At 38.2% G+C, this 26899-nt stretch overlaps 1 protein-coding gene and 1 non-coding gene across 3 annotated transcripts in view; both read right to left on the bottom strand.

The window, feature by feature from the left end:
- The window catches only part of LOC138082870 (L-lactate dehydrogenase C chain), a 38286-nt gene that overhangs the window by 11135 nt on the left and 252 nt on the right, over positions 1-26899 (bottom strand). The window contains exons 2-5 of one of the 2 annotated variants that reach the window (XM_068976292.1): positions 21047-21164; positions 12316-12489; positions 5937-6110; positions 4522-4639 (exon numbers count right to left, since the gene is read on the bottom strand). In XM_068976292.1, the coding sequence (XP_068832393.1) occupies positions 4522-4639; positions 5937-6110; positions 12316-12489; positions 21047-21164 (584 nt within the window). The remainder of the gene's footprint in view (positions 1-4521; positions 4640-5936; positions 6111-12315; positions 12490-21046; positions 21165-26899) is intronic. The other variant, XM_068976293.1, reaches the window with a different exon arrangement.
- Positions 22992-23063, bottom strand: TRNAS-GGA (transfer RNA serine (anticodon GGA)). The gene has a single exon. It is a non-coding gene; the product is annotated as a tRNA-Ser (tRNA).

Below are 26899 nucleotides of genomic sequence, written 5' to 3'. Positions count from 1 at the left end.
GATAGAACTATGAAGAAGCAGAGGTTTTGTACATTACTAAAGTTAAGCTGGTAGAAATTCAATTGAAAGTATTATAACTTTAGGGTGCTAAAGATAATCCCCCATGGCAACCAGAATAAAAACAGCTATAATAAATAGCTGTAAGTGAAGTCGCTCAGTTGTGTCTGACTCTTTGCGATCCCATGGACTGTAGTCCACCAGGCTCCTCTGTTCTTGGGATTTTCCAGGCAATAGTACTGGAGTGGATTGCCATTTCCTTCTCCAGGGGATCTTCCTGACCCAGGGATCGAACCCGGGTCTCCTGCATTGTAGACAGACGCTTTACTGTCTGAGCCACCAGGGAAGTCCTAAATAGCTGTAGGATATATACAAAAGAAAATAAGAAAGAAATTTAAATATTCCACTATGAAAAATAAACATGAAACAGTAATATAAGAAATGAGGAACAAAAAGCTCTAGAGCATATAGAAAACAAAGAGCACAATGAAGAAGCCACTCCTTATCAGTAACTACTTTAAATGTAAATAAATTAAACTCTCCAAGCAAAAGAGATTGACAGAATGGATAAAAACACATGAACCAAGTATAAGCTATCACATGAAACTTACTTAAAAGTAAGTAAAGCCAAAGACACAAATAGATTAAAAGATATTTTATACAAATAGTAACCAAAAGAGAGCAGGGGTGGCTATACTAATGTCAGACAAAACAGACTTTAAATCAAAGAGTTTACAATAGACAAATGACATTATATACTAACCAGAGGTTCAAGAAAATAAAACAATAATTATATAAACATGTATGCATCTAATAGCAGGCCATCAAAATACATGAAGCAAATACTGGAAATATTAAAGGAAAAGGTAGACAGTTCTACAATAATAACTGAAGACTTCAATACCCTACTCTCAATCAGAAAGTAAGGAAAGAAACTGAGAATTCAACACAATAGACCAACCAGATCTAGCAGAACACTTTACTCAACAGCAGTGTCTATGTTCTCCTCACGTATACATGGGATATTTTCTAGAGTAGACTAAATGTTATGCCACAAATTAAGTCTCAATAGATTAAGTTCTTTTCAGTTTTAAAAATATTTATTTATTTGGCTGTACTGGGTCTTAGTTGTGGTATGCGGATCTTCAGTCTTCATTGTGGCATGCAGGACCCTTTAGTTACAGCATGTGAACTCAGTTGCCGCATGTGAGATCTAGTTCCCTAACCAGGGACCAAACCTGAGCGCCCTGCACTGGGAGCATGGAGTCTTAGGCACTGGACCACTAGGGAAATCGCTAGTCTCAACAGATTTAATAAGACAGGCATCATACAGAGAATACATCATATTCTCGGACATAACAAGGGGAATTTAGAAATCAATAATACAAGTAAAACTGAACAATTCACAAATCTGCGGAAATTAAAAAGCACACTTTATAACAACCCAATGGATAAAAAAGAAATCACAATAGAAATTAGGAAATACTTAGGAGATAAATAGAAATGAAAACATAAAACTTATTAGACAAAGAAAGCAGTATTAAAGGGAAACTTATAGCCAGCCAGCTATATATGTTTACATTAAAAAGCAAGAAAGATGTCAAATCAACAATCTAACATTCAACTTAAGGAACTAGGAAAAGAAGAACCATTAAATCCAAATCTAGCAGATGGAAGTAAATAATACAGATTAGAGTGGAAATAACAAAATAGAGAATGGAAAAACAATAGGAAAAAATCAACAGTTTTTTGAAAAGGTCAACAAAATTGACAACTTTTAGCTAGATGAATTAAGAAGAAAGAGAGAAGACTCAAATTACTAAAATCAGAAATGAAAGTGAAGATATTATTATTAATTCTAACCATTACACAGATACCAAAGAAAGACAAAGTCACTATTTTTTTTTAATTAAAATAATTTAAAAAGGGGAGGGGAAGGAAGAGAGAAAAGAAAAAACTACGGACCATTATCCCTTACAAACATTGAGGCAAAATTCCTAAACAAAATACTAGCAAACTGAATTCAACAGTATTTAATGGATTATACACCATGATTCAGTCCCAGAAAGCAAAGATAGTTCAACATACCAAAATCCACCAATGTAATGTATCACAGTAAGAGAATAAAAGAGGAAAACCACATTGTCATTACAATTGACCCAGAGAAATTTGATAAAATTTATAACACTTTTTCATGATAAAAACGCCTTAGAAGCTAGGAGTAGAAAAAAATTACCTCAACATAATAAAAGCCATACATGAAAAGCCCATAGTGAAGGTCATACCCAATGGTTACAAACTAAAAGCTTTTCCTTTAAGATCAAGAATAAGGCAAAGATGCTCACTTTTGCCAGTTCCATTCATCACAACATTGAAAGTTCTATCCAGAGCAATTAGACAAGAAAGACAAATAAAAGGCATCCAAATTGGAAAGGAAGCAATAAAAGTATCTCTACTTATAGATGATATGATCTTATATGCAGAAAACCATGAAGACTCCATACACACAACAACAACAAAATGTTTAATTAATGAATTCAGGAAAGTAGCAGGTAGAAAGTTAGCATTAAAATACTGCATTCCTACTTAATGACAATGAACAATCTGAAAAGGAAATTAGTAAAACAATCCCATTTACAATAGCACCAAAAAAAAAAAAAAGTACTTCAGAATTAACCAAGCAGGTAAAAGACTTGCACAATGAAAACCACAAAACACTGATGAAAGAAATTAAAGAAGACATAAATAAACAGAAACACAACCTATGTTTATGAATTGGAGACTTAATATTATTAAGATGCTAATACTACCCTAGACCATCTACAGATTTAATGAAATTTCCATAAAATTCCCAAGGATAGATTTTGCAGAAGTTGAAAAACTCACCCTAAAATTCATATGGAATCTCAAGCGATTCAGAATAGCTAAAACAGTCTTGAAAGCTGAAGGACTCATACTTTCTGACCTCAAAATTTACTAACTATAAAGGTACAGTAATCAAAATTGCATGGTACTGGCATCAAGATAAACATATAGACCAGTGAGATAGAATAGAAAGCTCAGAAGTAAACCTCCATATCTGAAAATCTGTTCAACTGATTTTCAAAAATTGTGCCAACATCACTAAATGGGAAAAGGGCAGTCATTTCAACCAACGATTCTGGGGAAACTGGATATCCACATTCAAAAGATTAAAATTGGACCCTTTCCTAAAACCATTTACAAAAACGAATTCAAGATGAATTAAAGATCTGAATGTAAGACCTAAAACTATGATACTCTTACATGAAAACACAGGGCAAAACTTCACAACATTGCACCTGGCAATAATTTCTTGGAATAGAACACAAAAGGCAACAAAATGAAAAACAGACAAAAGGACTTTATGAAAATGTCTAAGTTTTGTACATCAAAAGACACTATGAAAATGTGGAATGGAATTCCACATGGAATGGAAGAAAATATTTGTAAATTATCTGATGAGAGATTAATATACAGAATATAGTAAGGACTCTTAAAACTCAACCACCAACAAAAATTCCAATTCAAATCTGGGCAAAAGACTTGAACAGACATTTCTCCAAATAAGATATACAGATGGCCTAATAGCACAGGACAAAATGTTCAGCATCACTAATTAAGGAAATGCAAATCAAAACTACAATAAGATATCACCTCACATCCATTAGGATGGCCACTGTCAAAGAGAAAATAACAAGTGTTGGTGAGGATGTGGAGAAATTGGAACTTCTCTACAGTATTGGTGGGAACGTGAAATGGTATAGCCACTGTGGAAAACAGTATGGTGTGCTTCCTCAAAACAAAGGGCAGAGGGACAAGAGGGCATCAGAGGATGAGACAGCTGGATGGTATCCCCGATGCAATGGACATGAACTTGGGCAAACTCCAGGAAATGGTGAGGGACAGGGAGGCCTGGTGTGCTGCAGTTCATGGGGTTGCAAAGAGTCGGACACGACTGGGCGACTGAACAACAGCAGCAATTTCACTTATGGGTATATACCCCAAAGAACTGAAAACAGAGTCTCAAAGAGATCTGTACACGCATATTCATAGCAGCATTATTCACAGTAGCTAAAGCATGGAAGCAAACCAAGAATCCATCTAGAGATGAATGAATAAGCAATATGTGGTATGTTTACATACAACAGAATATTATTCAGTCTTAAAATGTAAGGAAACTCGGACATATACTATAATATGGATGAACCTTAAGGACATTATGCTAAGCAAAATAAACTAGTCACAAAGAGACAAATACTGAATGATTCCACCTGTATGATATACTTAGTCAAAATCATAGAAACAAAGTCCTTACTATCTTCTTTTCTGTTTGAAAAATGTTCCCCCCACAAAAGCTATGCATTATGTGAGTCCAACTTTGGGAATTTTCAGAATGTTATTTACCTCACAAAAAGCAAAAATCAACTTTTATACTTTTTCTCTGTAAAATATGTTGTTACAACTGACTATTAAGGTACTAAGAAAGTGAATAACTAATGTTACCTTCCAACAACTTCCTTATGGATATTTTTCCAGGAGTCCTTGTCTGAATCAGTTCCTAACTTAGGGTCTAGACTCTTCAGAGCAACACCAGCAACATTTACTCCACTCCATAAAGGCACTAGAAGAAATATATCTCATAATGAACCCTTCTGCCCAATACTTCAGTTGTTTAAGTGCAGTGGATTTTTTTTACCTAGGTGTTGGCGTTATCATATTTTATTAATTTATACATATATGGTAAGTTTAGTGTGGTTTTTAAGAATAAAGTTAGGTTACTACCTTACACCATATATAAAAATAAGTTTCAAATAGACAAAAGTGAGAAATGTAAAAAGTAAAATTATAAAGTATCATAAAATATAAAATATGCAGTAGAATTTATTGGTAATTTGTGGTAAGGAGGCATGTTAAAGCAAGATACAAATACAGAATCCACGAAGAAAATAATCTATAAGAAATAACAAAATAAGAGGGCAAAGAGCAATAAATTAATATCACACTATTAAACCATACAGAGTTTTTTAAAATAAAATCATGGAATATTAAATGGGAGAAATTAAAACATATCTGGGAAAATTATTTTTAATGATTATTGTCTTTTAAGCTAAGACAATAACACCAGCCAACAGGGTCAAATTAAGGCACTGGTCAAAAAAATTTGTTTGAATCAAATAAAAATACTTATTATACTATGACCACTGAAGTATGAAGAAAAGAGAAGTACTTATTAAATGTTTTGAACAAATGTGATCGAATAAAGGAATAAATGGTGCCTATTCTCAATGGATCTATTGGCATTATGGAAAGAAGACTGATGCACATCACAGAATTAGAGAGCATCATAAGCATGAAGTTCTAATTGTGTAGCAGAGATTAAATGTTTAAGTTAGGAAAAGAGCCAAGACATATGACCTAAGTAATAGTTTAAATCACACATTAAAAAATTTTATTTCTGTGAAAAGTCAGGGAAAAACAAATCTCAAGAGTCACGAAGTAGATTAATGGTTGCCTGTGGTTAGGGCACCAGTGCAGGAATGGGAGTTCTTGGGGATGATGCAAATTTTCTACTATTAGACTGTGGTGATGGTTGCACAACTTTGTGAATAAAAGTCCAGTGAATTACACACTTTAAATGGGTAAAATTTATGGGATGTGTATTATATCTTAATAATTCTGTCCTTAAAACCACAATGAAAGTGCTCCAGACCAAAACAAAAAACAAAAAAAAAAACACACTCATTGAATTTTAAAATAGCTATATTCTCTATGCACTATTTTGTGTGAGGTAGCTAAATCAATGACACAAAAGACTGAAAGTTAAGGAAAACAACAGTAAAATGCCAACACTTTAAGGAAAATAAGCATTATTAAAGATAAGAAGTGTGATTATATAATGGTAATGAGTTTACACTTACCACTAGAATCACCATGTTCACCAATAATCCAACCATGGCAGCTGGAGGGATGGACACCTAACTTCTGTCCAATTAGGTAACGGAAACGGGCAGAGTCTAGATTACAACCACTTCCAATTACACGAGTTGCAGGTAAACCACTTAACTTCCAGACAACGTATGTCAAAATATCCACTAGGAAGAAAAATTTCTTGTTAGAGAAAGATTCATAGTAACTTCTTCTTACAATTTGATTTTCTGAATAGACAGATCAACTGACTTGGGGTCAAATATAGATTCATTAGGGTTCAAAATGAATCAAGTCAACAAAGAAAAAAAGATAATCTCTCAGATGGGTTTTAAAAGATTAAATGATTCACCATCAGAATTTTAAAATGAAAGATTCTTTTTTAAAATAAAATATGTGCCTCTGTATATTTAATGATTGGTGAATTATACCTCTTTAAGATCACCTAGATTTTTCCTCTTTAAGATCACTTAGACTTTTCCTCTCCATCACCACGGCCTCATGTAAACTATCAGAGTCTCCTACCTAGAATAAAGCCACATGCATGCTCAGGAAAAACATGAGAAGATTGTAAACTTTAGCTCTGTTGAGAGATAGATTTAAGGGCCCAGATGTGATAGATAGAGTGCCTGATGAACTATGGAATGAGGTTTGTGACATTGTACAGGAGACAGGGATCAAGACCATCCCCATGGAAAAGAAATGCAAAAAAGCAAAATGGCTGTCTGGGGAGGCCTTACAAATAGCTGTGAAAAGAAGAGAGGCAAAAAGCAAAGGAGAAAAGGAAAGATATAAGCATCTGAATGCAGAGTTCCAGAGAATAGCAAGAAGAGATAAGAAAGCCTTCTTCAGTGATCAATGCAAAGAAATAGAGGAAAACAACAGAATGGGAAAGACTAGAGATCTCTTCAAGAAAATTAGAGATACCAAGGGAACACTTCATGCAAAGATGGGCTTGATAAAGGACAGAAATGGTATGGACCTAACAGAAGCAGAAGATATTAAGAAGAGGTGGCAAGAATACACAGAAGAACTGTACAAAAAAGATCTTCAAGACCCAGATAATCATGATGGTGTGATCACTCATCTAGAGCCAGACATCCTGGAATGTGAAGTCAAGTGGGCCTTGGAAAGAATCGCTACGAACAAAGCTAGTGGAGGTGATGGAATTCCAGTTGAGCTGTTTCAAATCCTAAAAGATGATGCTGTGAAAGTGCTGCACTCAATATGCCAGCAAATTTGGAAAACTCAGCAGTGGCCACAGGACTGGAAAACGTCAGTTTTCATTCCAATTCCAAAGAAAGGCAATGCCAAAGAATGCTCAAACTACCGCCCAATTGCACTCATCTCACATGCTAGTAAAGTAATGCTCAAAATTCTCCAAGCCAGGCTTCAGCAATACATGAACCGTGAACTCCCTGATGTTCAAGCTGGTTTTAGAAAAGGCAGAGGAACCAGAGATCAAATTGCCAATATCTGCTGGATCATCAAAAAAGCAAAAGAGTTCCAGAAAAACACTTATTTCTGCTTTATTGACTACGCCAAAGCCTTTGACTGTGTGGATCACAGTAAACTGTGGAAAATTCTTCAAGAGATGGGAGTACCAGACCACCTGACCTGCCTCTTGAGAAATCTGTATGCAGGTCAGGAAGCAGCAGTTAGAACTGGACATGGAACAACAGACTGTTTCCAAATAGGAAAAGGAGTACGTCAAGGCTGTATATTGTCACCCTGCTTATTAACTTATATGCAGAGTACATAATGAGAAACGATGGACTGGAAGAAGCACAAGCTGGAATCAAGATTGCTGGGAGAAATATCAAGAACCTCAGATATGCAGATGACACCACCCTTATGGTAGAAAGTGAAGAGGAACTAAAAAGCTGCTTGATGAAAGTGAAAGAGGAGAGTGAAAAAGTTGGCTTAAAGCTCAACATTCAGAAAACGAAGATCATGGCATCCGGTCCCATCTCTTCATGGTAAATAGATGGGGAAACAGTGGAAACAGTGTCAGACTTTATTTTTTTGGGCTCCAAAATCACTGCAGACGGTGACTGCAGCCATGAAATTAAAAGACGCTTACTCCTTGGAAGAAAAGTTATGACCAACCTAGATAGCATATTCAAAAGCAGAGACATTACTCTGCCGACTAAGGTCCATCTAGTCAAGGCTATGGTTTTTCCAGTAGTCATGTATGGATGTGAGAGTTGGACTGTGAAGAAGGCTGAGTGCTGAAGAATTGATGCTTTTGAACTGTGGTGTTGGAGAAGACTCTTGAGAGTCCCTTGGACTGCAAGGAGATCCAACCAGTCCATTCTGAAGGAGATCAACCCTGGGATTTCTTTGGATGGAATGATGCTAAAGCTGAAACTCCAGTACTTTGGCCACCTCATGCGAAGAGTTGACTCATTGGAAAAGACTTTGACGCTGGGAGGGATTGTGGGCAGGAGAAGAAGGGGACGACAGAGGATGAGATAGCTGGATGGCATCACTGACTCAATGGACGTGAGTCTGAGTGAACTCCAGGAGTTGGTGATGGACAGGGAGGCCTGGCGTGCTGTGATTCATGGGGTCGCAAAGAATCGGACACGACTGAGTGACTGAACTGAACTGAACTGAACCATAAGGTTCTATGAAAGCAGGAAGTAAAGGCTAAGGCACAGTTATTAACTGCCTGGCTAAGTACTGAAGGCATGCCCCAACTTGTACACAGAGCCCTGCACCAAAGACTGTACACAAAGCCCTGTATCTTTTGGTTCCAAGCATTTAAGGAAAGTTTTGTCCAACCAATGGCAGATCACTAAACAGATGAAACACAGACTTCTGGGTCTACATATAATAAAAAATACAGACTTGACAGAATTAACTCATAAAAGTCACAAAACAAACTACAACAAGCTGATGCAGAGCAAACACTGAGAAGAAAGAATTTCATTTACAGAGTTTTCCTATTGTAGTTTTTTAATGTTCAAGTTTCAACAAATTATGAGGCATGAAACAAAATAAGCAAATACATATCCTACAAAGAGAAAAAAACATCAACAGAAACTCCCTGAGAAAGCCCAGGCATTACACAACTACCCTGTCTTCAAGTCCACTGATTCTTTCTTCTGCCTTCTCACTCTGCTATTGAGTCCCTCTAGTTAATGTTCATTTAACTTTTTAACTTCAGAATTTCTATTCTTTTCTAAAAAATATTATTTATCTATTTAGTAATAATCACCATTTGGTGAGAGATCAGCTTCATTATTTCCTTTAGTTCTTTAGACATGCTTTATTTTAGTTCTTTAACCATAGTTAAAATAGTTCATTTAAAATATCTGATAAATTTCTATTCAGTTACTCTGGCTAGAATTTCTAGCATGATGCTACACAGAAGTGGCAAAACCAAGTCTCACTGCCTCATTCCTGGTCTTAGAAGTAAAATCATTCAGTCTAGTACCATCAAGTATAAGGCTAGCTGGGTTTTTTGTTGTTGTTGTTGCTGTTTTAATTTTATTTTTACTTTATTTTACTTTACAATACTGTATTAGTTTTGCCATACATTGACATGAATCAGCCACGGGTGTATACGAGCTCCCAATCCTGAATCCCCCTCCCACCTCCCACCCCATATCATCTATAAGGCTAGCTGGGGTTTTTTAATAAATATTTTTTTATGAGGTTGAATAAAATTCCTTTCATTCATGGGTTGGTAAATTATTTTTTAAAATCATAATTCAGTGTGGAATATTGTTTACTGCCTTATCTGCATCTATTAGCCTTTTATCATTATATAATATTCTGGTCTACAAAAATAATTTTTGTGTTAAAGTCTAATTTCTGTGATATCAGTATAGCAACTCCAGCTTTCTTTTAGCTCCTATTTGTATGCGATATCTTTTTCCATCTTTTTATTTTCACTTTACTGTGTCTTTTTATTCTCTTTTGAATAAAATATTTTTTTCAATTTTTATTAGAGTATTCTGTGTGTGTGCTCAGTAATGTCCAACTCTTTGCAAGCCCATGGACTATAGCCTACACCAGGCTCCTTCTGTCCATGGAATTTCCCAGGCAATAACACTGGAGTGGGTTGCGATTCCCTTCTCTAGGGGATTTTTCTGACCCAGGGATTGAATCTGTGTCTCTTGTGTCTCCTACCTTGGCAGGCAGATTCTTTACCACTCCACTACCTGGGAAGTCCCTTTTCGGAGTACAGCCGATTTACAATGTTGTGTCAGTTTCCAGTATACAGCAAAGTGAATCAGTCATACATATACCCACTCTTGGTAGATCACTAAACAGATGAAACAGACTTATGTGTCCATGTATAATAAAGAATACAGACTTGACAAAATTAACTCATAAAAGTCACAAAACAATATATATATGTACATATCCACTCTTTTTTAGATTCTTTTCCTATGTAGGCCATTATGGAGTATTGATTAGAGCTCTCTGTCCTATACACTAGTGCTTATTGTTGTCTATTTTATGTGTAGTAGCGTGTATATGTAAATTCCAAGCTCCCAGTTTATCCTTCCCTCCCCCTCCCCTGGTGAACCATAAGTTTGTTTTCTACATCCGGGACTCTACTTGTTTTGTAAATAAGTTCATCTGTACCTTTTTTTTTTGATTCCACACATAAATATGATAAACAGCATATGACAGGCTTCCCTGGTGGCTCAGTGGTAAAGAATCCAGCTGCCAATGCACGAGACACGGGTTTGATCCCTAGGTTGGGAAGATCCCCTAGAGAAGGAAATAGCAACCCACTCCTTTATTCTTACCTGGGAAATCCCATGGACAGAGAAGCCTGGCAGGTGACAGTCCAAGAGGTCACACAAGAGTTGGACACAACTTAGTGACTAAACAACAATGCATAAAACTTACATGTCAATTATATATCAATAATGCTGGGAAAAACAAAAGTACTGTGTACTTTGGATGGGTGTGGTTTATCATCATAAATTTGCTAAATGACATTGTTTTAAAAAGAAAAAAAAAAAGAAATGCTATGGAAAGGTCAGTTTTCGTTCCAATCTCAAAGAAAGGCAATGGCAAAGAATGTTCATACTACTGCACAATTGCGCTCATCTCACATGCTAGCAAAATAATACTCAAAATTCTCCAAGCCAGGCTTCAACAGTACGTGCACTGTAAACTTCCAGATGTTCAAGTTGGACTCAGAAAAGGCAGAGGAACCAGGGATCAAATTGCCAAAATCCACTGGATCATTGAAAAATCGAGAGTTCCAGAAAAACATCTACTTTTGATTTACTGACTATGCCAAAGCCTTTGACTGTGTGGATCACAACAAACTGTGGAAAATTCTTAAAGAGATGGGACTATCAGACCACCTGACCTGCCTCCTGAGAAATCTGTATGCAGGTCAAGAAGCAACAATTAGAACTGGACATGGAACAACAAGACAGGTTCCAAATTGGGAAAGGAGTACATCAAGGCTGTATATTGTCACCCTGCTTATTTAACTTACATGCAGAGTATATCATGTGAAATGCTGGGTTAGATGAAGCACAAGCTGGAATCAAGATTGCCTGGAGAAATATCAATAACTTCAGTGACACAGATGACATCACCCTTAAGGCAGAAAGTGAAGAACTAAAGAGCCTCTTGATGAAAATGAAAGAGAAGAGTAAAAAGGTTGGCTTAAAACTCAACATTAGGAAAACTAAGATCATGGCATCCGGTCCCATCACTTCATGGCAAATAGATGGGGAAACAGTGGAAACAGTGTCAGACTTAATTTTGGGGGGCTCCAAAATCACTGCAGATGGTGACTGCACCCATGAAATTAAAAGACACTTGCTTTTTAGAACAAAAGTTATGAGCAACCTAGATAGCATATTCAAAAGCAAAGACATTACTTTGCCAACAAAGGTCTGTCTAGTCAAAGCTATGTAGTCATGTATGGATGTGAAAGTTGGACTATAAAGAAAGCTGAGTGCTAAAGAACAGATGCTTTTGAACTGTGGTGTTGGAGAAAACTCTTGAGAGTCCCCTGGAATGCAAGGAGATCCAACCAGTCCATCCCAAAGGAAATCAGTCCTGAATATTCATTGGAAGAACTGATGCTGAAGCTGAACCTCCAATACTTTGGCCACCTGATGTGAAGAGCCGACTCACTGGAAAAGACCCTTGATGCTGGGAAAGATTGAAGGCAGGAGGAGAAGGGGACGACAGAAGATGATTTGGTTGGATACTATCACTAATGCGATGGACATGAGTTTGAGTAAGCTCTGGGAGTTGCTGACAGACAGGGAGGCCTGGCATGCTACAGTCAGTGGGGTCGCAAAGAGTCAGACATGATCAGTAACTGATCTGAAAGGAAATATCATCCTTATGCAGTTAAAGGGAATAGAAAAGACTCACCTGGATTTGAAACAATAAGCATCTTACAGTCAGGACTATTTTGGACTATGGCAGGAATGGCTGACTTCATGATATCCACATTACGTTGGACCAGGTTAAGGCGACTTTCTCCCTCTTGCTGCCGTGCACCTGCTGTAATAATAACTAATCTGGAATTTGCAGATACACTGTAATCTAAAGAAGGAAACAGAAAATATCTGGATCAAGACTGCCAGGATCTCTGTGCCTTAATTCTTTAAAAGTCTACTGTATGGTGATGGTATTAAAGTACTCTACTACTGCCATGGCTTGCACTTCCGAATGAACAGATTTTCCACACAGTAATGTTATCTCCACTGATCTCCAGTAGCATATTGGGCACCTACTGACCTGGGGAGTTCCTCTTTCAGTATCCTATCATTTTTCTTTTCATACTGTTCATGGGGTTCTCAAGGAAAGAATACTGAAGTGGTTTGCCATTCCCTTCTCCAGTGGACCACATTCTGTCAGACCTCTCCACCATGACCCGCCTGTCTTGGGTTGCCCCGCAGGCATGGCTTGGTTTCATTGAGTTAGACAAGGCTGTGGTCCTAGTGTGATTAGATTGACTAGTTTTCTGTGAGTATGGTTTCAGTGTGTCTGCCCTCTGATGCCCTCTTGCAACACCTACCATCTTACTTGGGTTTCTCTTACCTTGGAATGAAGGGATGAAGCCAAAGCAAAAACAATACCCAGCTGTGGATGTGACTGGTGATAGAAGCAAGGTCTGATGCTGTAAAGAGCAATACTGCATAGGAACCTGGAATGTCAGGTCCATGAATCAAGGCAAATTGGAAGTGGTCAAATAAGAGACAGCAAGAGTGAACGTTGACATTCTAGGAATCAGCGAACTAAAATGGACTGGAATGGGTGAATTTAACTCAGATGACCATTATATCTACTACTGAGGGCAGGAATCCCTCAGAAGAAATGGAGTAGCCATCATGGTCAACAAAAGAGTCGGAAATGCAGTACTTGGATGCAATCTCAAAAACGACAGAATGATCTCTGTTCGTATCCAAGGCAAACCATTCAATATCACAGTTATCCAAGTCTATGCCCCAACCAGCAATGCTGAAGAAGATGAAGTTGAATGGTTTTATGAAGACCTATAAGACTTTTTAGAACTAACACCCAAAAAAGATGTCCTTTTCAATATAGGGGACTGGAATGCAAAAGTAGGAAGTCAAGAAACACCTGGAGTAACAGGCAAATTTGGCCTTGGAATGCGGAATAAAGCAGGGCAAAGACTAATAGAATTTTGCCAAGAAAGTGCACTGGTCATAGCAAACACCCTCTTCCAACAACACAAGAGAAGACTCTACACATGGACATCACCAGATGGTCAACACCGAAATCAGATTGATTATATTCTTTGTAGCCAAAGATGGAGAAGCTCTATACAGTCAACAAAAATAAGACCAGGAGCTGACTGTGGCTCAGATCATGAACTCCTTATTACCATATTCAGACTCAAATTGAAAAAAGCAGGGAATACCGCTAGACCATTCAGGTATGACCTAAATCAAATCGCTTATGATTATACAGTGGAAGTGAGAAATAGATTTAAGGGCCTAGATCTGATAGATAGAGTGCCTGATGAACTATGGAATGAAGTTTGTGACATTGTACAGGAGACAGGGATCAAGACCATCCCCATGGAAAAGAAATGCAAAAAAGCAAAATGGCTGTCTGGGGAGGCCTTACAAATAGCTGTGAAAAGAAGAGAGGCAAAAAGCAAAGGAGAAAAGGAAAGATATAAGCATCTGAATGCAGAGTTCCAGAGAATAGCAAGAAGAGATAAGAAAGCCTTCTTCAGTGATCAATGCAAAGAAATAGAGGAAAACAACAGAATGGGAAAGACTAGAGATCTCTTCAAGAAAATCAGAGATACCAAGGGAACACTTCATGCAAAGATGGGCTTGATAAAGGACAGAAATGGTATGGACCTAACAGAAGCAGAAGATATTAAGAAGAGGTGGCAAGAATACACAGAAGAACTGTACAAAAAAGATCTTCATGACCCAGATAATCATGATGGTGTGATCACTCATCTAGAGCCAGACATCCTGGAATGTGAAGTCAAGTGGGCCTTGGAAAGCATCGCTATGAACAAAGCTAGTGGAGGTGATGGAATTCCAGTTGAGCTGTTTCAAATCCTAAAAGATGATGCTGTGAAAGTGTTGCAATCAATATGCCAGCAAATTTGGAAAACTCAGCAGTGGCCACAGGACTGGAAAACGTCAGTTTTCATTCCAATTCCAAAGAAAGGCAATGCCAAAGAATGCTCAAACTACCGCCCAATTGCACTCATCTCACATGCTAGTAAAGTAATGCTCAAAATTCTCCAAGCCAGGCTTCAGCAATACATGAACCGTGAACTCCCTGATGTTCAAGCTGGTTTTAGAAAAGGCAGAGGAACCAGAGATCAAATTGCCAATATCTGCTGGATCATCAAAAAAGCAAAAGAGTTCCAGAAAAACACCTATTTCTGCTTTATTGACTATGCCAAAGCCTTTGACTGTGTGGATCACAGTAAACTGTGGAAAATTCTTTAAGAGATGGGAATACCAGACCACCTGACCTGCCTCTTGAGAAATCTGTATGCAGGTCAGGAAGCAGCAGTTAGAACTGGACATGGAACAACAGACTGTTTCCAAATAGGAAAAGGAGTACGTCAAGGCTGTATATTGTCACCCTGCTTATTAACTTATATGCAGAATACATAATGAGAAACGATGGACTGGAAGAAGCACAAGCTGGAATCAAGATTGCCGGGAGAAATATCAATCACCTCAGATATGCAGATGACACCACCCTTATGGTAGAAAGTGAAGAGGAACTAAAAAGCTGCTTGATGAAAGTGAAAGAGGAGAGTGAAAAAGTTGGCTTAAAGCTTAACATTCAGAAAACAAAGATCATGGCATCCGGTCCCATCACTTCATGGGAAATAGATGGGAAAACAGTGGAAACAGTGTCAGACTTTATTTTTTTGGGCTCCAAAATCACTGCAGATGGTGACTGCAGCCATGAAATTAAAAGACGCTTACTCCTTGGAAGAAAAGTTATGACCAACCTAGATAGCATATTCAAAAGCTGAGATATTACTTTGCTGACTAAGGTCCGTCTAGTCAAGGCTATGGTTTTTCCAGTAGTCATGTATGGATGTGAGAGTTGGACTGTGAAGAAGGCTGAGCACCGAAGAATTGATGCTTTTGAACTGTGGTGTTGGAGAAGACTTGAGAGTCCCTTGGACTGCAAGGAGATCCAACCAGTCCATTCTGAAGGAGATCAGCCCTGGGATTTCTTTGGAAGGAATGATGCTAAAGCTGAAACTCCAGTACTTTGGCCACCTCATCCGAAGAGCTGACTCATTGGAAAAGACTTTGATGCTGGGAGGGATTGGGGGCAGGAGAAGAAGGGGACGACAGAGGATGAGATGGCTGGATTGCATCACGGACTCGATGGACGCGAGTCTGAGTGAACTCCGGGAGTTGGTGATGGACAGGGAGGCCTGGCATGCTGTGATTCATGGGGTTGCAAAGAGTTGGATACGACTGAGCAGCTGAACTGAACTGAACTGAACTTGAACTGAATGTTATCTTAGTCACGTCTGACTCTTTGGGATCCTATGGACTATAGCTTGCTAGGCTTCTTTGTTCATGGAATCCTCCAGGCCTTAATGCTAGAGTTGGTAGCCATTCCCTTCTCCAGAAGATCTTTCTGACCCAGGGATTAAATCTGCATATCTTGAATTGTAGGCGGAATCTTTACTGTTTGAGCCATCAGGGAAGCCATGAAAGTAAATGACACTTGCTTCTTGGAAGAAAAGTTATGACAAACCTAGACAGTGTATTAAAAAGCAGACACATCAGTTAGCCAACAAAGGTCCTTATAGTCAAAGCTAGGGTGTTTTCAGTAGTCATGTTCTGATGTGAGAGTTGGATCATAAAGGCTGAGCCTTGACGAATTGATGCTTTAGAACTGTGGTGTTGGAGAAGACTCTTGACAGTCCTTTTGAAAGCGAGATCAAACCAGTCAATTCTAAAGGAAATCAACCCTGAATATTCATCGGAAGGACTGATACTGAAGCGGAAGCTCCAATACACTGGTCACCTGATATTAAGAGCTGACTCATTGGAAAAGTCCCTGACGCTCAGAAAACTTGAGGGCAGGAGGAGAGGAGGGTGACAGAGGATGAGACAGTTGGATGGCATCACTGACTCAATGGACATGGGTTTGAGCAAACTCAGGGAAATGGTGAAGAACAGGGAAGCCTGGCATGCTTGAGCCTGCTCATGGTGTCCATGAGGTTGCAAAGAGTGGGACAGAACTGAATGACTGAACAACAGTGCTACCTAGAATATCCTGAAGGAAATCCTGTCACTAATGATTTACTAATGTTCGCACCGATTTAAAAAAATAAAATAATAGAACCTACCATCCCTTTTAACCCACATTTCCATTTTTTACTAAAGCCCGAGGGAACTCAACTCTCTGGATTCTTAGAAAAACCATATGAATCAGAAGTTTAGAATTCTGAGAAATTTTGTGTGTTTGAGGATTCGAAGAGTGAGAATGTATTACAATTATTGTGAGGGGCTATGCTTAAGATCATAAAAAAGTTCTTCATTCACATAAGAAAATTAACCTTCTAAATTTGATGACCAGTTGTAAAATATTTTACTTATTAAGCCCAACAACATAATGTTCAGTATCCCATATTGGACTTAAAAAAAAAGTATTATAGGGCTTCCTTGGTGGTCCAGTGGTTAAGAATCTGCATTCCTTGGGCTGCCACCCATGTCCCTTGGGGCTGTGCACCCACCACATAGGGACTAGGGTCCGGTCCAGAGAGGCTTCATCCTGGAACGCAGCATACAGCCCAGAAAGGAGGTTTCCCCCTCTCCTGACATGCACAGCATGGTTCCTGGGGACATGGTGCTAAAAACCATTCCTAGAGGACCTGCTTCTGGGTCTGGGTTTCATAGGTAGCAGAGTGGCTCACTTACAGCAATCTACTGAAAGTCAGGACTCCACATAAGGGTTTAAAAAAAAAAAATAGAATCCACGGTCCAATGCAGAAGAGTCAGGTTCCATCCCTGGTGTGGGAACTAAAACCCCATATGCCTGGGGCAACTAAGTTCGGGCACACATTAAAGATACCATTCCACTGTTTTCAGCTTTCACTGCTACTATTGATGAGTCAGTCTGCCTCCCTCTCCCTTTTCTGTAGGTAATTTGTTTTCTGATCATTTTAAAATTCTCTTTGTTTTTAACATTTTCTAATTCCGGTCCCATCACTTCATGGGAAATAGATGGGGAAACAGTGGAAACAGTGTCAGACTTTATTTTTTGGGGGGCTCCAAAATCACTGCAGATGGTGACTGCAGCCATGAAATTAAAAGACGCTTACTCCTTGGAAGAAAAGTTATGACCAACCTAGATAGCATATTCAAAAGCAGAGATATTACTTTGCTGACTAAGGTCCGTCTAGTCAAGGCTATGGTTTTTCCAGTAGTCATGTATGGATGTGAGAGTTGGACTGTGAAGAAGGCTGAATACCGAAGAATTGATGCTTTTGAACTGTGGTGTTGGAGAAGACTCTTGAGAGTCCCTTGGACTGCAAGGAGATCCAACCAGTCCATTCTGAAGGAGATCAGCCCTGGGATTTCTTTGGAAGGAATGATGCTAAAGCTGAAACTCCAGTACTTTGGCCACCTCATGCGAAGAGTTGACTCATTGGAAAAGACTTTGATGCTGGGAGGGATTGGGGGCAGGAGAAGAAGGGGACGGCAGTGGATGAGATGGCTGGATGGCATCACGGACTCGATGGACGTGAGTCTGAGTGAACTCCGGGAGATGGTGATGGACAGGGAGGCCTGGGGTGCTGCGATTCATGGGGTCGCAAAGAGTCGGACACGACTGAGCGACTGAACTGAACTGATTGAATTTCACAAGACTGTGTCTAAATGGGGATTTTTATTTATCCGTCTTGAGATTATTTGTCTTGAATCCATGGGTTGTTTTTCATCAGTTCTCCAAAATGCTGAGTCAAAATCTTTTCAAGTACTTCCTCTGCCTCACTCACTCTTCTAAGTAGAAGTATTTTACACTGTCTCACTCTATCCTCCATGATTCTTAACCTGTCATATTTTCTACTTCTTGCCATCTTCTGGGTAACTGCCTTAGATTCACCACTTGTTTCTTCAAATATGTCTGCTCTATTATGAAATCTATTAATTTTTTATTTCATTCCATTTCATAGTCAGAAGTTATATTAATATTTGGTTATTTATAAAAATCTGTTCTTTTTCTTATAGTTTCCTATCTTATACTGTTATTTTCAAGCTTGCGCTTTATTCTTTAAATAATCACAGTTAAATTATAATTTGTTTTATAATTTCTTTATCAGAAATCTACTGTGGCCTCTGTCGGTTTCTGCTTATTTTTGTTGTAGATCTAATTATTCATACTGTGAGATGTTTACCTTCCACGAAACTTTATTTGGGGAAGTTCTTTGAAGCCTTAAATAAAATGTATTTCCTCCAGAGACTATCTTAAGATTGCTAAGCTTTTATTGGAATTTAATTAAGGGCCAACTTGTGGCTCCAAATCCTTAGCAGCCATTTCCTTCTTTTACTAAAGCATTTCTGAGACAGTCAATTTTACTTGCAGTTCCCAGAGATACAGAGAAGGGAATTATTTCCAGGTCATTCTTACATTAAGAAATTGGCAAATTAAGGCCAGCAAAGCCAAATCTGTTCTACTACCTATTTTTGTAAATAAAATCTCATTGGAACATAGCCATACCCACATGCTTATGTATTGTAAATGGATGCTTTAATGTAACAGGAGGGCTGCAAGTTTTGACAGAGACTATGTTGCTCACAAAGCCTGAAATACTTACTATATGACCCTTTACAGAAAAAAGTTTACTCATCCCTGGTGTAGTCCACTGGGGCTTTGCTTTATGGGGTTATTTCCTACGCACCTCCTCAAATTAAGCTGTCTCCAGTCTGCTACGTCCTCTGAGGCAGGGAAAACCAAAATTCAAGTTCACTAGCTTTGGCTAACGCTAGCTATTGAAAACTAGCAAGAGTGCTGTTTAACTCTATCATTTCCTGCCTTCATTCAGTGCCTGTTCTGAAAATCTCTTAACTTTATTAAGAGCTTATTAATTCTTTAAGTATTGATATTTATTATTTCATATTTTTTGCAGAAGTTTTGTTATTTATAGCAAAAGGATTGATTCAGGTACTTATCCTGCCATATTACTAGAAATTAAAAGCTGAATGATTTTCAAAAGTATTTTAATACAGGAGTAGCTTTTTAACTTGACTCTGCTCAACAAATTCAATAGATTAACTTATGTAAACAAGGTACCCAAGGTACACTGAACATTCTCAACTATTAATAGTAGACTTCTAATATGTCTGTATACTTCTGTGCTTATGAGTTGCTGCATATCAAGAATTTGTCATGTTTCTACCCAAACATTTATGCCAGATATATTAATTACATAATAATGATATAAACCACTAAAATATGAGGGTGAAAGAAATACATAGTAAACACGACATTTAGTATTGAGATGTGAATAGATTTAACACACAGAATGTGTCAAGAGATGTTTGTTATATTTAAGCTCTAGCTCTTTTTTACATCTCAAGTATTTCATAGTTAATTTTTTAATGACTGTTACTATGAAAATTAAGTTGAATGCTTTAGAAAGGCATGTTAAAAAAAGCTGTTTAAAAATCTTCCTTTTAGTTATAAGAGAAATAAAAATGAAGAAAAACCATAAAAATTTATTAGCATTTTGTGATTAGACTGCTTCATGAGTAGCTTTAAACTAATTATAGTACTTTAAAGAAATAGAAATGATTATTACTGGTAGGCTATTAAAAAAAAAAAAATACTGCAAAAACTCCAATCAGCTGAGCCATGCTCAAAGGTCTTACCCTCCAATCAGAAAATTAGCAAATGAAGTTCTTGTACATTTACATGTTTCAGGTCAATATAAAATTTTATGGTTCTAACAGGCACTTTAAAAGTAAGTAACCACTTTCAGTTCCAATCATGTTAGACAAGAGGGCTTCTAGTAGCAAGTAGATCTGTTGAATCACATTACCAAAAAGCACACTAAATATAATACTTTATGATTAAATAATTATTTTTCCTAATTCTCTAAGCATTCTTAGTTGGCCAAAACATCATGTTAATGCTAATGGGGCTAAGCTCTCCATTTCCTCTTCTATAGCTTCAAACTATACCCTGAAACCTGGTTGTCTAAAACCAGGTTAAAAAATATAGATACACACATTAAAAAAAACCAAGAATATAGATAAATATATCAATAATATTACAAAAACTATTTGAGACTGCATATCTTTGGGAAAATATATACAACTGAATGACAAGCTTAAAAAGCATTTATATAATACAATGTCAGTTGTGTAAAAAATGAATAGAGAAAGTAAAGAAATATACAAAACCATTAACAAGAGAGATTTAAAAAATTTTAATACTGTTTTTGTATTAATCAAATATTCTCCAATCAGAATGGAATGTTCTTTTTAAAAAATACTAACCTTCTAAATTATATGTCCTAATTACAAAGGGGCTATTTTAAATTTTATACTTATTGACAACAGTTTGATAGACTTCACTATTTTTTTTTAAGTTTTGAAAATAATTTTGTAAAACTAACCTTTTCCAGAGACGATCTTTGGAGTATTAAAGAAAAGACTACCATGCTGAAGATCCATTGTTTCTCCCTTCAGTTTGTCTGCTACAACATCAATAAGGGCAAGCTCATCAGCCAAATCCTAAAATACATGAAAGGACTGAATAAAATATTCCCATTTCAATTTTAAGAGAAAAAGAAAAAATTTTATGTGGTTATTTTATAATCGGACTTCCCTATAGCTCAGATGGTAAAGAATGTGCAAAGAAGTGCTACCTTTTTAGTAGACAAAGTGGTATAAAAATAATAATTCTTTACAGGAGTTCTTTGGTGGCCTAGTGGTTAGGATTTTGGACTTTCACTGCCATGGCTTGGGTTCAATCTCTCAATCCCTGGTCAGGGAACTGAGATCCTGCAAGCTGCAAGGCTTGGCCAGAAAGAAAATAAGTCTTTTAATGTGCCAATACTTTGGCCACCTGATGCAAAGAGCTGACTCATTTGAAAAGACCCTGATGCTGGGAAAGACTGAAGGCGGGAGGAGAAGGGGACGACACAGGATGAGATGGTTGGATGGCACCACCAATCAATGGACATGAGTTTGAGTAAACTCCGGAAGTTGGTGATGGACAGGGAGGCCTGGCGTGCTGTGGTTCATGGGGTCGCAGAGTCGGACATGACTGAGCAATTGAACTGAATGTACCTAAAGACACCAGAAGTTAAGGTAAACAACAGAATGTAGCAAAAAGTATTAATTGTTTTGCCTTCAAGTAATTGTTAAGTTTTTCAGAATTGTTTTTTTTCCCACTTCAGATAACAGCTTTAAAACAAATGAAAACTTATGAAATCCTTTCAAAGGACTTTATTATATTTAACCCTTATGCCTAATTTCTGAACTGGTTGAAGCTGTTTTTAGTATGAATCCTTATGGCCAAAAATGAAAGGTAGGCACCTCTGGGAAACCTCTTCATGTGGCTTGGTATATTACAATTAACGCTGGCCCTCCAACTTAGGGGTAAGTAACCATACATCCAGACCCAACCAATTGTTTCATCCTTCCTTCTAGACTCAGCAGTTTCTTCACAAATGGGCATATGGCCCAGGCATAACAAATGAGCACAGTGTCTGTGAGCTTAGAAAATGGAAATGAATTCTGGCCCTTTTACCTCTTAGACATTTGACCATGAACAAGCTCTTTAACATATATGCTTCAGTATTTTCATCTATAAATGGAGATGATAACACTACCTGCCTCCTAAGGTTGTTATAAAGATTAAAAAATACCTTTAAAACATTTAGAGAGGTGAAAAACTTAACAATGAAAACTACAAAACTGCTGAAACAAATTAAAGAAGAAACAAGTAAACAGACATCCTATGTTCATGGACTGGAAGATAAAGTTTTATTAAGATGGCAATACTACTCCAAACAATCTTCAGATTTAATGCAACCACTACAAAAATCACAATGGCATTTGTTTCAAGAATTAGAAAATTCCACTCTACAATTCTTATGGAATCTCAAGAGACTCTGTATAACCAAAACAATCTTCAAAAGGAATAAAGAAGGTGATCTTAAGCTTCCTGATTTCAATATTTATGACAAAGCTACAGTAATCAAAACAGTGTGGTACTGACGTAAAGAGACATGTAGATCAATGGAACAGAAGAGAGTCCAGGGGGGAAAATTCCCACATATGTTGTCAGATATTTTTTGACAAGAGTGCCAGGATTATTCAGTAGGGAAAGGATAGCATTTTCAACAAATGGTATTGGGATAACTGGACAGTTACATGCAAAAGAATAAGGTTGGACTGTTTACATTATACCATATGTGTGTGTGTGTGTGAAGTCACTCAGTTGTGTCCGACTCTCTGCGACACCATGGACTGTAGACTACCAGGCTCCTCCCTCCATGGGATTCTCCAGGCAAGAGTACTGGAGTGGGTTGCCATTTCCTTCCCCAGGGGATCTTCCTGACCCAGGGATCGAACCTGGGTCTCCCGCATTCCAGGCAGATGCTTTAACCTCTAAGCCACCCGGGAAGCCCACATTATACCACAGATAAAATTAACCAAAAATGGATCAAAGAGCTAAATGTAAGCCCCAAAACTATAAAATCCTTAGAAGAAAAGATAGAGGGAAAACTTCATGACATTGGGTTTGGCAGTGATTTTTGGATATAATACCAAAAGCACAATAACAAAAGTAAAAAGATAAATTGAACTGCAAAGTCAGAAAAAGAAAAACAAATATTGCATGGTAATGCATATACATGGAATCTAGAAAAATGGTACATATGAACACTTATTTGCAAAGCAGGAATAAGAGATACAGATGTAGAGAACATATGGACACCAAGGGGGAAAAGGAGGTGGGATGAATTGGGAAACTGAGATTGATGTATATACACTATTGATACTATCCATAAAATAGATAACTGATGAGAACCTACTATATAGCACAGGGAACTCTATACTCAGTGCTCTGTGGTGACCTAAATGGAAGGAAGTCCAAAAATGAGGGGCTAGGAATGACAGTAGAGACGGCAATGGCACCCCACTCCAGTACTCTTGCCTGGAAAATCCCATGGACGGAGGAGCCTGGTGGGCTGCAGTCCATGGGGTCGCCAGGAGTCAGACAGGACTGAGCAACTTCACTTTCACTTTTCACTTTCATGCATAGAAGGAAATGGCAAACCACTCCAGTGTTCTTGCCTGGAGAATCCCAGGGATGGGGGAGCCTGGTGGGCTGCCGTCTATGGGGTCGCACAGAGTTGAACATGACTGAAGTGACTTAGCAGCAGCAGCAGGAATGACAGTCAGGTAGCAAGGCTAGGAATCCCTAAGGGGCAGGAGGAAATAAACTGCAAGTGGCAGACGTTTCTCTCTCTCTCTCTCTTCTAATCCTGTGTTGTCGGGACACTTGGTTACACCTGAACTTAACTTTGAACTGCAAATGGCTCAGCAAACCAATGCGTTTTTCTTATGGAAATGTTTTTCTTAAGCTATGTTAATGAAACCACGTATTTGCTTTGGAATCTGCCTTTCTTCAAATGGGTTCTGTCTAAGAAGTCAAGCGGGCCTTAGGAAGAAGTACTGCAAACAAAGCTAGTGGAGGTGATGGAATTTCAGTTGAGCTATCTCAAATCCTAAAAGATGATGCTGTTAAAAGTGCTGCACTCACTATGCCAGCAAATTTGGAAAACTCAGCAGGGGCCACAGGACTGGAAAAGGTCAATTTTCACTCCAATCCCAAAGAAAGGCAATGCCAAAGACTGTTCCAACCACCACACAATTGCACTCATTTCACAAGCTAGCAAAGTAATGCTCAAAATTCTCCAAGCTAGGCTTCAACAGTACGTGAACCGAGAACTTCCAGATGTTCAAGCTGGATTTAGAAAAGGCAGAGGAACCAGAGATCAAATTGCCAACATCCATTGGATCATAGAAAACAGCAAGAGAATTCTAGAAAAACATCTTCTGCTTCATTGACTATGCTAAAGCCTTTGTCTGTGTGAATCACAACAAACTGTGGAAAATTCTTAAAGAGATGGGAATATCAGACCACCTTACCTGCCTCCTGAGAAATCTGTATGCAGGTCAAGATGCAACAGTTAGAATGGGACATGGAGCAATATGAACTGATTCAAAATTGGGAAAGGAATACATCAAGGCTGCATGTTGTCACCCTGCTTAACTTATATACAGAATACATCATGGGAAATGCCGGGCTAGATGAAGCTCAAGCTGGAATCAAGACTGCCAGGAGAAATATCAATAACTTAGATATGCACATGACACCATCCTTATGGGGGAAAGCAAAGAGGAACTAAAGAACCTCTTGATGAAGGTGAAAGAAGAGAGTGAAAAAGCTGGCTTAAACCTCAACATTCAAGAAACTAAGATCATGGCCACGGCATCCGGTCCCATCACTTCATAGCAAATAGTTGGGGAAACAATGGAGACAGTGACAGACTATTTTCTTGGGCTCCAAAATCACTGCAGATGGTGACTGCAGGCATGAAATTAAGAGATACTTGCTCCTTGGAAGAAAAGTTATGACAAACCTAGACAGCATATTAAAAAAACAAAGACATTACTTTGCCCACAAAGTAGTCAAAGGTCTGGATGGTTTTTCTCACATCCAGTCATGTATGGATGTGAGAGTTGGACCAAAAGAGCTGATCACCAAAGAACTGATGCTTTAGAACCATGATGTTGGAGAAGACTCTCGAGAGTTCCTTTTACTGCAAGGAGATCAAACCAGTCAATCCTAAAGGAAATCAGCCCTGAATATTCATTGGAAGCTGAAGCTCCAATACTTTGGCCACCTGATGTGAAGAGCCGACTCATTAAAAGAGACCCTGATGCTGTGAAAGATTGAAGGCAGGAGGAGAAGGGGACAACATACGATGAGATGGTTGGATGGCATCACTGATTCAATGGACATGAGCCTGAGCAAGCTCTGGGAGATGGTGAAGGACAGGGAAGCCTGGTGTACTGTAATCCGTGGGGTGGCAAAGAGTCAGACACGACTGAGCAACTGAACAACCAAAATGTATACATGTAGCTGATTCACTCCACTGTACAGCAGAAGCACAACATTGTAAAGCAACTATATTCCAATAAATTTTTAAATTTCAAACTTGTGTGTATCAAAGGACACAACCAACAGAACAAAAAGGAAACCCAAGGAATGGGTGAAAATTTTTCAAAGTGAAATGAAAATCACTCAGTCATGTCTGACTCTTTGCAATCCCATGGACTATACAGTCCATGGAATTCTCTAGGCCAGAATACTGGAGTGGGCAGCCTTTGCCTTCTCCAGGGGATCTCCCCAACCCAGGGATCAAACCCAGGTCACCAGCATTGCAGGTGGATTCTTTGCCAGCTGAGCCACAAGGGAAACCCAATAATTGAAAATCGTTTACCTAATAAGCGGGCTTCCCTGGTGGCTCAGAGGGTAAAGCGTCTGCCTGCAAAGCAGGAGACCTGGGTTCGATCACTGGGTCAGGAAGATCCCCTGGAAATGGCAACCCACTCCAGTACTCTTGCCTGGAAAATCCCATGAACAGAGGAGCCTGGTAGACTAAAGTCCATGGGATTGCAAAGAGTTGGACACGACTGAGCGACTTCACAATAAGCAGTTAATATTTAGAATATAAAAAGTACTCCTACAACAACAAACTCAATTTAAAAATGGGCAAAAGATTTAAAACAGACACTTCTTCAAAGCTATACAAATAGCCAACAAGCACATGGAAAGATATTCTGGAAACAGTAAGGAAAATTAAAGGACTTCCATTGTTATTTTACCAAATTTGGTGCTTTTGTTTTATAATGAGCAGGTAATGCTTATATAATTAAAAAAATGTAAGTCTAAGCCATTGGGAAACATGATTTTCACACATTTACTCTTCAAGAAAGGCAAAGTGATTAATCACTTTAAGAGAAAACGTTATATAATATTAACAAAATAAGGTAATCAATGTTTCTATGAATAAATTTAAATAGTCTGACTAAACACATATGTCTGCTTAGTCACTCAGTTATGTCCAATTCTTTGCCACCCTTTGGACTGCAGCCTGCCAGGATCGTCTCTGTTCATGGACTTTTTCCAGGCAAGCATAGTGGAATGGGTTGCCATTTCCTCCTCCAGGGGATCTTTTTGATCCATGGATTAAACCCCCGTCTCCTGTGTCTCCTGCTAATGGATTCTTTACCAGCTGAGCCATCGGGGAAGCCCATAATATTAGCAAAATTATTTTGCTAAGGTTACATTTTAATCTTAACAAAATAATGTAATCAATGTGTCTCCTATGAATAAATTTAAACAGCCTGGCAATGCTTCACACGTGGTAAACTCTAAATAAATGTTT

This window comes from Capricornis sumatraensis, chromosome 8, assembly GCF_032405125.1.
Source record: "Capricornis sumatraensis isolate serow.1 chromosome 8, serow.2, whole genome shotgun sequence".
In the NCBI taxonomy this organism is placed as follows: domain Eukaryota; kingdom Metazoa; phylum Chordata; class Mammalia; order Artiodactyla; family Bovidae; genus Capricornis; species Capricornis sumatraensis.
This window is presented reverse-complemented; position numbering and strand designations above follow the sequence as displayed.